Source organism: Grammomys surdaster, unplaced genomic scaffold, assembly GCF_004785775.1.
Source record: "Grammomys surdaster isolate TR1022 unplaced genomic scaffold, NIH_TR_1.0 125901, whole genome shotgun sequence".
NCBI classification, from domain to species: Eukaryota; Metazoa; Chordata; class Mammalia; order Rodentia; family Muridae; genus Grammomys; species Grammomys surdaster.
The window spans coordinates 654,002-667,943 of record NW_021620725.1 but is presented as its reverse complement, the minus strand read 5'-3'; the positions used below and the strand labels follow the sequence as shown (position 1 = coordinate 667,943).

The 13,942-nt window shown below is 41.3% G+C and overlaps 1 protein-coding gene across 1 annotated transcript in view; it reads right to left on the bottom strand.

Moving 5' to 3' along the window:
- The window catches only part of Gramd1c (GRAM domain containing 1C), a 74,333-nt gene that overhangs the window by 44,756 nt on the left and 15,635 nt on the right, over window positions 1–13,942 (bottom strand). Inside the window, exons 4-7 of the mRNA XM_028752429.1 lie at window positions 10,885–10,969; window positions 3,140–3,243; window positions 2,484–2,579; window positions 782–862 (exon numbers count right to left, since the gene is read on the bottom strand). Coding sequence (XP_028608262.1) covers window positions 782–862; window positions 2,484–2,579; window positions 3,140–3,243; window positions 10,885–10,969 — 366 coding nt within the window. The remainder of the gene's footprint in view (window positions 1–781; window positions 863–2,483; window positions 2,580–3,139; window positions 3,244–10,884; window positions 10,970–13,942) is intronic.

The following is a 13,942-nucleotide window of genomic DNA, read 5'->3' as shown; positions in this document are numbered from 1 at the left end:
CAGCCCTGGGAGATGGAGACAGGCAGCTCCAGCGCTTGCCAGCCAGCCGGCCTAACCAGCTGACTCCTGGATCCATGAGCCCCTGTCTCAAAGCAGTGAGATGGAGAATGGCCAAGGATGCCGTCAGACATCCTCCTCGGCCTCCGTATGCGTGTACGTCTGAGCATGCTTATACGCAGTCGTCTGCGACAAACTCCCTTTGTAAATGCTTTAATTCACACTTGTATGGCATTTATTTATCCATTTAGTTGTGTACGTGTGTATGTACATGTGGAAGTAAGAGGTTAGCTCGTGGGTGTCAGTTCTCCTCTTTCACCGTGTGAGTTCTACAAATCAAACTCCGATCATCAGGCTGGGTGGGTGGCACGTGGCTTTACCCAATGAGACACTTCCCTAGTTCCTAAGTTTTTCAATTTTCTTTCTTTCCTTCTTTTCTTTCTTTTTTTAATAGGTTGGGGGGATGGTGTTGATTGGGTCTCACTATGTAACCCTGACTGTTCTGGAACTCACTCTGTAGACCAGGCAGGCCTCAAACTCACAGAGATCCACCTGCCTCTTCCTCTTGAGTGCCAGGATTAAAGGCACAGACCACCATACCCATTTTCAAATTCTTTTTGAATTTGAAAATGAACATAAAAATAACTATAGATCTTTTGCTTTAAATTTCTGAACTGTCCTCAGAATTGGATCCATGAAAATAAGGGCTGTTTGCAAATCCTTAGATACACACTAGCCCCTACTGTGCCTTCTTAGAAAACACTTCCGGAATGAACACACTTACCTTATCTAATAATACATTCTGCCACAGCCTAAATATACTCAGGTAACTTCTGTCTCTGGCACCAAAAGATGTAAAGAAAAACTACAAAGAAAAATAAGGAGACAAATTTAGTACTCTAAAAATTAAGAGGGGAAGCATCTGTTGTGAAGGTCTGTGGGGTCCTGCTCTGACCAAAGCTGACCACTCCCAACTTTCAACAGTTTTCACTTGCTCTTGTGCTAAAAGGAAAACAAACAATTCTTGCATAAATGAGATATCCTTATAAACCCTGCCTTATAACAAATAGTATCTTATAGTAAACAATTTTCAAGCACAATGTTGCTCTTTGGTTTTTTTTTTTTTTTAACTAGAAAAATGGGCTAAAACTAGGCAGCTATTTGTCTTTATCATAATTTTCTCAAATTAATCTAAATACATTATAGGCCAAAATGGGAATTTTTTTTTATTCTGAACTTTGGGTTATGACAACTGAGCCCTGTATGAACTAAAAATACAAGTGAACTTCAGAAATGTCTATATTAATAATACAAATTTTAAGTTATGCAATTTTCTCAAGTTTTTAAAAAAAAACCTTCAAAACTAATGGATCTCTGTTAACAGTGCACATAAAACACCCAAGTTAAACTTGGAGGCCTATGATATTATAGAAACAAGAAAATGATAAAATGCTCATTCTATAATTCTGTGTTTCTTTTCGACCCAATGTATCTCTCTACATTTAGCTATTTTGGTAAAGTCATATTTAAAGTTGACTTCAGTGAGAAAGTGCAGCAAAGTGCATCCCTGAGTGGAGCCACATAGTGGGCTCTCTCTTCCATCAGCCCAGTCAGTGACTTCCTATCACAAAGTGCTTATCTACAGGAAGGGGAAAGCAAGTCCTATGCCGAAGTGATTAAGAACTTTGACACTTTGATTTGGGCATTAATGATTTCACAGATGGAGTTTTCAATTCATTAACCTGAGACCTCCAGGCAGTGGTGGCATACTTTAATCATAGAAGGCGGAGGCAGGAGGATCTCAGAGTTAGAAGCCAGCCTGGTGTACAGAGCCGTTCCAGGACATCCAGGGATACACAGAAAAACTCTGCTGCAGAAAAACAAAAACTGAGACCTTAAAATATATTCTTTTTTGGTGTGTGTGTGTGTGTGTGTGTGTGTGTGTTTGTTTGTTTTTCAAGACAAGGTTTCTCTGTGTAGCCCTGGCTGTTCAGGAACCCGATCTATAGACCAGGCTGACCTAGAACTTGTAGAGATCTGCTGGTCTCTGCCTCCTGAGCACTGGGACTAAAGACACGCACCACCATGCCTAGCTACAGATTTATATTCTTTGTAGAAGATACATCCTAGCAGATACTTTAGACAGTTTTGTGTACAAAGTATATAACCTAGTGATTAGTAATGCTCTTGTATTCTTTGGATTTCTTTATTTTTATTAGTATAAAAAGAAGTGGATTTAATTGTGACATCATTAAACAAACATAATTGAACTGTATGTTATTCACCTCCTACTGTCTTTCCCACCTTTGACTGCTCTGATTTCTCCTCTGTAGATAGTAACTATTTAAACATACAAGAATCTGTTATAGAATATCTCGTGTCTCCACAAGACACTATAACTTCAAGAGCTACCTGCATTTCCGATGCTATCTGTGTAAAACAGATCTTCCTGCTATTAATATGGCAAAAGTGGAGAAGTGGCTCACCTTTTCCCCCTCCGTGATGATCTGGATAGCATTTGGGATGAGTCGAGCGGTTTTCTCCTTGGTCATAAAGGTTATATTCTTTAAAGCAATAGAAATCTAAACACACACGCACAAAAAAATACTTTTTAAAAACTGAAGTGCATGTTTTCAGAGGCATATACAACCCTAAATACCAAGTGTTGTGTCAATCTAACCCAGAGTATTTGGCTGAAAGCCCTGCTTTAGGAGTTTACAGGCACATGCTGTGCTCTCTGTGAACATGAAGCTAAGCAGTGGGTCAGACACACTCCAGTCAGTGTTATGCCGGTCGATACAGGGATCTAACGTAGGACTGGGTGTGAAAGACATGGGAGTTCAGGGTCCACATTTAAACCCTCAAGCACAATCTAGACAGTCTGTCAGGTAACCATAGCTTTGACAGCCAAGCCCCTTTCAACCTAACTGCAGGAAGTACAAATGGGGCTTGATGTATTAAAATTAGAAAAATACATTACACATTTGTGCATACATAAACACATCATACTTACATAAACATAGATATACAAATATATATGGTTTTACTTTTGAATCATCCTAAATACATTCCTTTTAAGAATACTGTTTATTCTAACTACGCAGTCATCTCTATCAACAAAGCAAATGCAAACATATCTTACTGTAGTTTCCCATCTGAAGATGTTGCTATAGAAACACAGCCAGTTTTCTGAAAGGTACAGCCGCCCCTGAAGCAAGATATCCTTCTGAAGAGCACAAGCATAATCTGTGGAAACAAAGATAAGAGAAGGTCATTCACAAAAGTCTGACAACTGAATAAACCTATACTACTTCAGCTCGTGGGACGCCACCCCTGTCTACTCATTCATTCACTCATTCATTTGTTCATTCATTCATTCATTCATTTACCCATACACTCTATGCCAGCTATTTTGTTGGGAACTAGGTTCATCGGAAATATTTCTTACCCTTCTGTAACTTTGTAAATGAAAGATAGGTATGATGGTTGATATTGTCAACCTGTTAGAATCTAGAACTGTCTAGGAGAGAAGCCTGTGGGCATTCCTGTGAGGGATTATTATCTCAATCTGATTAACTGAGCAACTGAGACCCACCCTGGATATGGGTGGTACCACTCTATGGGCTGGGGTCCCAAACTGTATAAGATGGAGAAAATTCACTGCTTCCTGACTATGAGTGTGCAATGTGACATGCCACCTCGAGTGCCCAACACCATGACTACCTTGCCATCATGGACTGTGAGCCAAAATGAAGTCATTCTCCTTCAAGTTGCTTTTGTTGGGGGATTTTAGAGCAGCAACAGGAAAGGTAACTACTACAGTTCAGGAACTCAGTCCCCGCCTCCCCCATCCCCCACTCCCTCCCACCCCCAACCCCCAACCCCCCACCCCCCGTGGTAGGGAAGGCACAGCGTGGGAGCAGGATGGTCAGTGATGGAGAAGCAGAGAAAGGGGACTCACTGTATTCAGCTGCTTTTCCCCACTTTCCCTTCTAGTTCACTTACAGGATCCAGCTCATGGATGGGACAGTGTAACCCACATTCAGACACACCCAAAGGTGTCCTTCCTAGGAGATGCCAAATCTACCCAAGTTGACAGTGAAGATTAGCCATCAACAGATACAAAACCAAGTTAAGAGGATGACCAAAGTACAAAGATATATGAGAGCTGCTAGCCAGCTAAGGGGCAGGTACGGAGAAGCGTTATCAGGAACGAGTTCCCTGAATAAGTAATCTTTAAAACAGAAACCGAAACATCAATAAAGAGTTGACAGAATTCTGATAGGCCAGCACATGCACAGGCCCCATGGTAGAAAAACACACAACACATTTGAGAGCTAAAAGGCTGGGCATGGTGGTACACACCTTTAATCCCAGTGCTCAGGAGACAGAGGCAGACAGATCTCTGAATTTGAGCCTAATCCACATCCTGAACTCCAGGCCAGCCAAAGATCTATAAAGGAACCTTGCCGTTACTGTCAACTTGACACAATCTAGGATTACCTAGGAGAAGTGTCTCAGTGAGAGTCGAGATTGATTGGCTGTGGGCATGTCTTAGGAGACTGTTTTGATTACACTGATTATGGTGTACAGGCTAGACCATGGTGGGTCACACTGTTCCCTGGATTTCAGTTCTAGCCTGTGTTAGCATAGAGAGAGAATACTGAGAACAAGCCAGCATTCGTTTGTTCCTCTTGTTCCTGATTAAGGATGTGACGTAACCAGCTCTCTCCCTGTGATGGACTACAACCTGGTACTGTCAGCTGAAATGACCCTTTCTTCTCTAAGCTGCTTTGTCAGCATATTTTGTTAACTGAAAAGGAAACGGTGGCAACTGGTCTAGTTTGCTTTCTGTTGTGATAAACGTGATAAATGCTATGACCCAAGGAAACTTGGAAGAGGAAAGGGCTTATTTGGTTTACACTTCTACATCACAGTCTGTCATCTGTGAGGGAAGTCATGGCAGGAACTAGAACAGAAACCACTGAAGAACACTATTTACTGGCTTGCTTCCCATGGCTTGTTCAGCTTGCTTTCTTTATACAACCCAGGACCAGTGGCCTAGGGTTAGAACCGCCCACAGTGAGCTAAGTCCTTACAAACAAATCAATCATCAATCAGGAAATAGCCCCACAAATATGCTCACAGGTTGGCTGATGGAGACAATTCTTCAGCTAAGGGTCTTCCTTCCCAGGTGACTCTAGTTTATGTCAAGTTGTTAAAAACAAACCACCCAACCATTATGCCTCTAAGTAAGCTCTCTCCTCATGCCTAATGCAAACCATAGCCCCCAGCCACTCACAGTACAAGAAATGAAGAACTTCTGTGAGGTGACTCTGTCAACTGCTACATTTTAAAACTACATAAAGTAATTTTTTATTTTAAAATAAAAGTTGTCTCGCATGGTGGTGCATTCCTTTAATCCTAGCTCAGGAGGTGGGCAGATCTCTGTGTGTTTGAGGCCAGTCTGACATAGTGAATTCCAGGACAGTCAGACCCTGTCTCAGAACATCACAAGACAAAAAAGTTGACTAAGCCTCAAAATATTTAGCCTTAGTTGTGTTAAATTCTAAGCACTGAGCAAGATAGTCAACCTTTCAAAATGCTTCCTTCAGGGGAAAAAAAAAAAAAGCTGAGATGCCACCAAATAAAAGCTGTTAGTAAATTAAGTAAGCAGATTAGGTATCCAGTTCACTAATATGTATGTCCTAAGCAGACCGGGTTAAAGGTCACCTTCAGGTGTCATGAAATTTTTATCTCATTGAAACATTTTATCATCCAGTGCTTCTCAGACTTCAGAGATACCTGGTTGGTTGATAACAATGCTAGCCTCTCCCCGAGAGTTCTGACTAAATAGGTCTGGGGCAAGGTTAAAAGGACTGTGTCACAGGCTTTCAGATGGTGCCTGCCTTGCCAGATCATAGATTGCCCTGCATTATTTTAAACTAATTATACTGAAAGAGACGCAACACACCTGCAATATTTTAACAGAAGAATATTTGATATATATTGATGATCTTTTCAGTAATTTTAAAATGTGGCTTCCTTAAAAACGTGGGCTACCATAATAAATATAGACCACAGTAAAATTGTTTAAAATTGTGGCAAAGAAAAATAAATACATATAAAAGATAGCAAAGGCATTATATCACACACAATAGATAGAGCATTTTCTTTTAAAAGAGCAAGTTATGCATTTCTGTGCTCCCGACTTTGCTACTTATAAATGAGTATCTACTATAAAAATAATTGCCACTTCAGGAGGTAATGTTCTACCTGATCAGTTGTATTAACAACCTGATTCACCTAGAATGAAATAAGAAAATAATGCTTGTCAAAAATTGTTGTTACAGACTTTGTAACTTCATCATGGTTTATCAGAAAGCTGTAGTAAAACTCAAGAAATTAACCAAGCTTCTTAGGTCAGTTTGACACATCTTGCTTTATTCAATTTTGTAGCAATAACACGATCAATTATGGCACAATTAAACGGCTCCAATGTCTATAAAGATTTATTTTCATAATCACAAAATAAAAGATACAGAACAAAGCAGGAAGAGAATCCAGGAGCGAATCAACACAATATACATTAAATAGTATACATGTATTTACATAAGCAAGATGATTCTTTGCCTTACTAAAGAACTTAGAACGTAGGCATAAGGAAGCCAACAGGGGAATGTGTCTTTTCTTTTTTCTTTTTTCTTTTTATTTTGAGACAGGGCCTCTCTATGTATCTCTAACCGACCTGAAACTCACTCTGTAGACCAGGCTGGCCTCGAACTCACAGAGATCTGCCTACTTCTGCTTCCCAAGTGCTGAAATTAAAGGAGTGTGCTACAATGCTCAGCTTTGGAAAAAAATTATAGTGAATGAAACAACCAATAATATCAGGAAATACGTGTCTCCAAATACTCTACTTTGTAGTAGTGATCATGAAAAGCAACATGTCCAGGGCCTCACTAAGCAGAAAATTATCCCGTAAAAGAACATTTTGAAGATTGCTTTTTTAGATTTAGTATTTAAAACTCTTTCTTTTTTTGTATTTTGTTAGCTTGCAACAGTTAAAAGAGTAAATATAAATTGAAAAAGAAAAAAAAAGGAAGAAAAAAACCTCTCGAGTCGGTGGGCAGAAGGGGAGACCCACATCCCCTGGCTTCTCTCAGAGCATTCTCTTTTAATGACTTTTAATCTTTTAATCAGTTCTTTTCCTCTTTTCTTGCTCCCTTGAAGGTGGTTTGAATCTTTTCAAAAGCTGAAGAGGCTTCTCACCTGCTTCACAGCCAGGGACCCAGGAGCCATTCAGGAAGATAAGAGCCTAGAGCCTAGCTTTGCTGGGTAACTGGCTCTCCATTACAAAACTACCCAAGTCATATAGATGAGTTTACATGTGAGTTGGCTGGCTGTCACAGCTGTTTTCGCTAATTACAAGGTAAGGTTGAGATGGATTAAATGTGACCCATGATAATGTCAACTTGGCTCATTTCAGGACTGGTCTTCTTTTTCTCCCCCGCCTCCCCTTTTCTTCCTTCATTTCAGACAGGTTCTTGTAGAGCCTAACCAGGCTGGCCTCAAACTCACTTTGTAGCTAAGGATGACTTTGAATCTCTAATCCTCTGGCCTCCACCCTTCCAGTGCTGGGATTATAGGCCCATTCCACCACATTCTGCCTACATGGTGCTGGGGATGGAACCCTGAGGCAAGCACTCTGCCTACTGCTCAGCATCCAGCTATATCGGTCCTTAAGGAGGCGGTTTCTAGCCTGTTGTATCTGCAGGACTGTCAGATTTTGTGATGTCTCACACACACACACACACACACACACACACACACAGAGAGAGAGAGAGAGAGAGACAGACAGAGAGAGAGAGAGACAGAGAGAGAGACAGAGAGAGACAGAGAGAGAGAGAGAGAGAGAGACAGAGAGAGAGAGAGAGAGAGAGAGAGAGAGAGAGAGAAACACAGACACACCACATTCTGAGGTCTGTTTGGTTTGTATGCTTTGTTTTGTTGCTGTTGTTGTTTTTAGACAGGATATCTCTGTGTACCTGCGATTGGTGATGAGCTCATTGCATATCATAGGCTGGCCTGAACTTAGCATCCTCTGCCTCACAAATGCTCGATTTGCAGACCTGAATCAACATGTCTGGCTCGAATTCTAGTTGATGTTTAATCAATAACAAATTGTTCTGTTTGTTTTATTCTCCTGCCTTTGGGAGAGGTATTCTGACTCGGCAAGAGTTTTGTACTGGATTACATCTCCTTAATACAACACGGCCCTGTCTGTACCTCTACCTTGTTCACATAGATAATCAGAGCACTCAAAATGTAAGTTTTGAGCAATAACATCACAAAACAATAGTCTTCCAAACAATTCTTTTAAAAGGGTAAATAAATTTAAAGGTATGAATACCACTACTTAAAAAAAAAGCCAACAGTGTGTAGAACCAGTGCACGTTGGATGGGATAATAGTTAGACATGCGTTTCTTTCCTCCCCTCATACAGGCTTCTTTAGAGATGGCAAAGACAACATTCAATCAATTAAATTAAAAACAGTGCCGGGGGTGGGGTGGGAAGGTACATTAGCAGACTGAAAGATTTTATACAGTTTTAGAAGACAGGAAGCAGATGCCAATGAATAAACCCACGTATAAAATGAGTGAAAAAAGAATAAAACCAATGACTAGAGCCTCAGCTCCAAAATATACATGCTGTTCATATTTTAATCATCCCCCCAAGACTCCCTTTCCCATGGCCTAGCCCTACCCCACTCAGCACTGAGGAGACTGGTATGCTCCTAAAGTGTAATTTCCACAAGTAGGATTACTGGCTCAAGTTCGTTATAGATTTTAATGGCTATTTCTTTGATCAGCATTAGTAAATAAAAGTATTGAGAATAAAGAAAAAGCCACACTAATGCAGACACTTGGACATTTTCTAAGATCCCCATGGCCATCCCACAGCAAATGTGCCCGATTTCACAACTAAACGGGGCTGGAGCTCATTAGCACTTGGACGGGGAAACTGTTTCCAAGGGATAGTTAGAAACAGCTGTAATTTTGCAGTCATGCTTGAGAAAAATTAGCTAACAATCTAGTCACCAGGACTACACTATCAGAGGAGGCTAAGAGCCTTGAAATGTGGTTGTGAGTGCTGAACACCAAACTTAATTAGCATGTACACATTTGAGAAAGGTTTTCACCGTGACAGTACCACTTTGTCCATCTGTATGTCAGATGTGAGGCGAACTCTCCTCAGCCATACAGGCATGGAGAGTGAGAACTGAGGAGACCTTAGCTTTAGGTATGTAACTAGCTATTCACTAGATCTCAGCTGCTGCTTCCTCCCCCTCTTCCTCCTCCTAGTTACTAATGACCTCTAAATTGCCAAATCCAAATGATAAATTTCCAGCTCCTGTATTTTCTATATTATTTTTTATTTTATGTACATTGGTGTTTTACCTGCATGTATGTCTGTATGAGGGTGTCCAGTCCCCTGGAACTGGAGAGACAGACAGTTGTGAGCTGCTCGGTGAGTACAGGGAATTGAACTCAAGTCCTCTGGAAGAGTGGCCACCCAGTGCTCTTAACCACTGGTCCACCTCATTGTTTTGAGACAGGATCTCTCATTGAATCTGAGGTTCACTGATTTATCTACAATAACTAGCCATGATCTTCACTGATTGGCCTGTCTCATCATTCCCCGCGCCCAGCTGCAGGGGTCACAGGAGAACCTCCCCACAGGTGGCTTTTATATGGGTTCTAGGATTGACTCAGCTCCTTTGCTTGTTCATCAGACACCTCACCAATGAAGCTGTCTCTCCGGCCCCTAAACTTCTGAAAGCTTAGGGAAGACTGTTGCTCTCCATCAATGTTTAATTACTCAAGCGCTTGTTCACAGCCATATGGACTCATAGATACTTATTTGATTCTTTGGTTCGTTATCCCAAATCGTTGTTATCGTGTTGCTTAAGCTATTCTAACTTTGAACATCAGGCGCTGTCCCAAGTTGCTGCCTGTTTTCGTTTTCTTAACCCACCCATGTTCTATCCCTAGAACATTCTTATTAAACTGATCTATCAGAGCACTTGTTGAAGAGTGTATTTTTCTCAGGAGAGCTACCATAGGATGAATATTAAATCTAAATGTTCCTTTCAAAGCCTTATATCGAAGGACTGGACAAAACCATGAGCACACATTTCTTCTTAGTTAGTATGTAATGTCTCATCAGTCATAAATCACTGTTCCCCTGTCGCAGGAGATATTTAATGCACCCGAGCTGTCTTATGTTACGGAAGTTCCAGAGCCACTATGTTCCCAACTAGGTTAGACCTGAGGTCACGAACAGCGTGTTCTCACCGCTGCTCTGCCACCCACAAGACGACAGCATGGGAGATGGCTCTCCCAATCTTCCACGCTGTCTCCACAAGGTTGGGCTGAGCCCAAACCTTCCCGCCATTCACGTGGTACCCAGCAGAAATGAGACTCTAATGATTAAAGATTATCCAATAGCTTTATATGTTTGGCAACGCTCAAATTAACAAGATGCCCACACAATTGGAAGTGTTAACCAATTAACTAACCTAGATATGAGTAGTTACCAAGGTCTGCTCCCGATACATGCGTGGCTCTCCATCGCTCCTACCTCTCTGCCTAGCTCCTCCTCTTTCTCTCCTCTTCCTCTACTTACTCCTTCCACATTAGCTCCTCCCAACTTGTGGGAAAATATCCTGCTACATTCTCCTGGTTACATGTGGCATAAGCTCATCTAACTGTAAAACGGGACACTGCTTTCCTTACAAAGCAGTCTCTGTCTAGCATGAAGGCCTAGGATTTATCTCCATGCTGTCCGTCATGTCTGTCTGTCTGCTCAGAAGTCCCGAGTACCTGCTATCAGCTTCTCTGAGTCAGGCAGGTGTGTGAATTGCTGCCTGTATTCCTCATTCCTGTCTTTATAGGTGGAGCTCGAGATCTGAAACAATAAAAAGATTAGGTTTCTGTTTAGTTACACTTGTAATCGCTTAGAAAACACATTCAAAATGAGACTTAAAAGTCATACTCTTTCTGTCAATATTATGTCCTTATATGAAAGCACCATGAACATTTCAGAAGCCATCCGTGTGGCACTCCTGTGAACTTGGGACCGGCCATGAAAGCTAGGAGCTATGTTGACAGAGGAGGCGGGGCTGATGTGGAGAAAGCAGAAAAGCTGTGTTTAGAAATAGAGGGGGAAACCCTAAAGTCATCTGGGCAGCCTGAGAACATGGTCCCACCTGGAACAAGCCAAGCGGCAGATTAGCAAGGTCATTGGCATCTAGAAGGAAAGGAGGCCGAGTGGGCTTGACACGTCCATATGCTCCTGCCAAACAAAGCTGCAGACATGGGGAGCGGCCAGGAGACAGAGCTTCAGCTATGTCCACATTCCTGCCGGACACACAAGAGAAGGGAGACTGTGTAGAAACTGGATCAAATGAGAGGAGCTTCAACTTTGGCCACATTGCCCAATATACATACAGATCTGTCAGTAGAAGGAAAGGCCTTTGTGGGTCTTTGTGTTTGAGGGTAACATTTAACAATCACTTGTCAATATCTAGGGTGACTTCTGGAATGTCAGCCTCAAAGAGAAAAGAAGAGCAGTAACAAATGCAGCAGAGATATCCATTCCCATGTGTTATGGGGAAAACCCAGATTCACTCTAAACAAGTTCTTGAACAGTCAAACACGATCAACAGTGGCAATCCTTTGGGAGGGGAGAAACCTCTCAGAATGCAGAGATGCTAATGAGGTAGGTGGGTAGGGCAGAGAGCAGGGCCTAGAAAGTAGGTAAAGCCTTATAAAACTGGCTTACTGAAAAAACACTCTGGCAAAGAGGAAGGCTGGAATTCCCGGCCGAGGCAAACCCAGACTGGCTCATGCCATGGGCACAGGTGGAGAGGCACTCCAGAGTATCGGAAAACAACCAATGACTCATGGTGAGAATAGATCTCACGCTGGGTGGTGGGTTAAGACAATCATATGACATGCGCCTTGTAAAGTTCTATGGAGAACGACATGCGACAGACAAATCATGTACAGAAAAGCCCAGATCCTTTGGGAAATGGCAAAGCCTGCTACAGCTTGCCTCCTTGGAAGTTCATCTTTCTGAATAAACTCTTCTTCTTTTGCTTGCTACTATCTAATTGCCTCTGGTGAATTCTTTGTAGCAGGATGCAGGAACCTGGAACCTCGCTAGAGATAACCTCTAATCCACAGAATCACTAGCACTCACACCATTTGAATCATCCAATGGGCAGAAAAACAAAAACAAAAACCTATAAAAACTATAAAGCATGGTGAGCAACAGAAGGGGAAAAATCAATAGGTAATAGAAACAATCCTTGATGGGCCTCAGGCACTGGATTTAAGAGCCTAAGACATCAAAGAATTTATCCCCTAAATGTTCAAAGAACTAAAGAAAACCATGCTTGATGAACTTAAGAGTCTATGAGATGATGGATCAGGGTTGTCCTAGCTTCAACCTTCAACTTGACAACTCAGAGCCATCTGAGACAAAAGCCTCAATTGAGGAATTGCCTAGATCAGATTGGCCTGTGGGCCTGCCTGTGAGGGATTAGCTTGATTATTAATTTATGCAGGAGGGCCCAGCCCACCGTGGGCAGAACCACTCCCAGGCAGGTGGTCCTGTGGTGGGTAAGAAAGTTAGCTGAGCAGGAGCCATCGAGCAAGACAGCAAACAGTGCTCTTACATGGCTGTTGCTTTGAGTCCTTATAGGAGTTCCTGAGCTGACTGATGAACTCTTATCTGATGAACTCTTAACTGATGAACTCTTATCTGGAAGCTGATGAACTCTTATCTGGAAGAAGAAGGCAAATAAAGCCTTTCCTCCTAAGTTGATTTTGTTTGTGGTGTTTGTCACAGCAACAGAAGAACACTGGAACAGGAGGTAGAAGTATTTGCTCTCCAATCTGATGACCTGGCTCAATATCCAGAACCCCAAATGGTAGAAGGAGAGAACAGACTCCCACAAGTTATACCCTGCCTTACACACACACACATGCTTGCTCGCACACAAATATACACACTCTCTGGCACGCATACACATCTATACTTTAAAATATTTTGAATCAAAATTAAAATAATTGCCTAAAATATCTGATACACACATAAATAAATGGATAATAAGGAAACAAAAATAACAGGAAACAGGAGCAATAGACAATAAAATATCCATTTGTCAGTCCAACCATATTCTATGTATTAATGTAGTCAAACCACATAACAGAAGCTAGGATGAAACTGGGAGAAAGCAAATGTCTGGACAATCTAAATGCCGTGCTTAAAAACTCAGAACAGGAAAAAAAAATCTTTTAGGTATAAAAAAAAGTAATAAAGAGTAAACTATTTTTAAAATTAGAACAGTAAAACATATAAATAAGAGAGATCATTATTTTAAAAGAACCAACTAAGTAGACAAACTTTCAGCAAAACTGATGAAGAAAAGCAAGAAGGAGACAAGATATGAATTATAATTATTAATAATTAAGCAGAAGATAACACTGCAGATACTACAGCTCTCAAAGGAAATAAGGGGAAATCCATACGCCTCTATACATATAAATGTATCGCCTTGGAGAACACCCTGGCTCCTCAAAACATGCAACTACTATAGCTCACTCAGCATGAAACAGTTCATTTAAGTTGGCCCACAGCCTCCAAAGGAAACTGAATTTATATCTTCAAATTTCCCAAGATAGAAATCTCCAGGACAAGATAGCTTAGATAGCTTCACTGGAGAAGGCTTGAATGTTTAAAACTCAATTCCAGTTCTGCCCAAGTTTTTCGAAATATTACGTTAGAAAAGAACACATCTCAATTCCTTGTGTAGGATATTACTCTAATATCAAAACTACATAAAAATATTACAAAGACAGAAAATGATAGAAA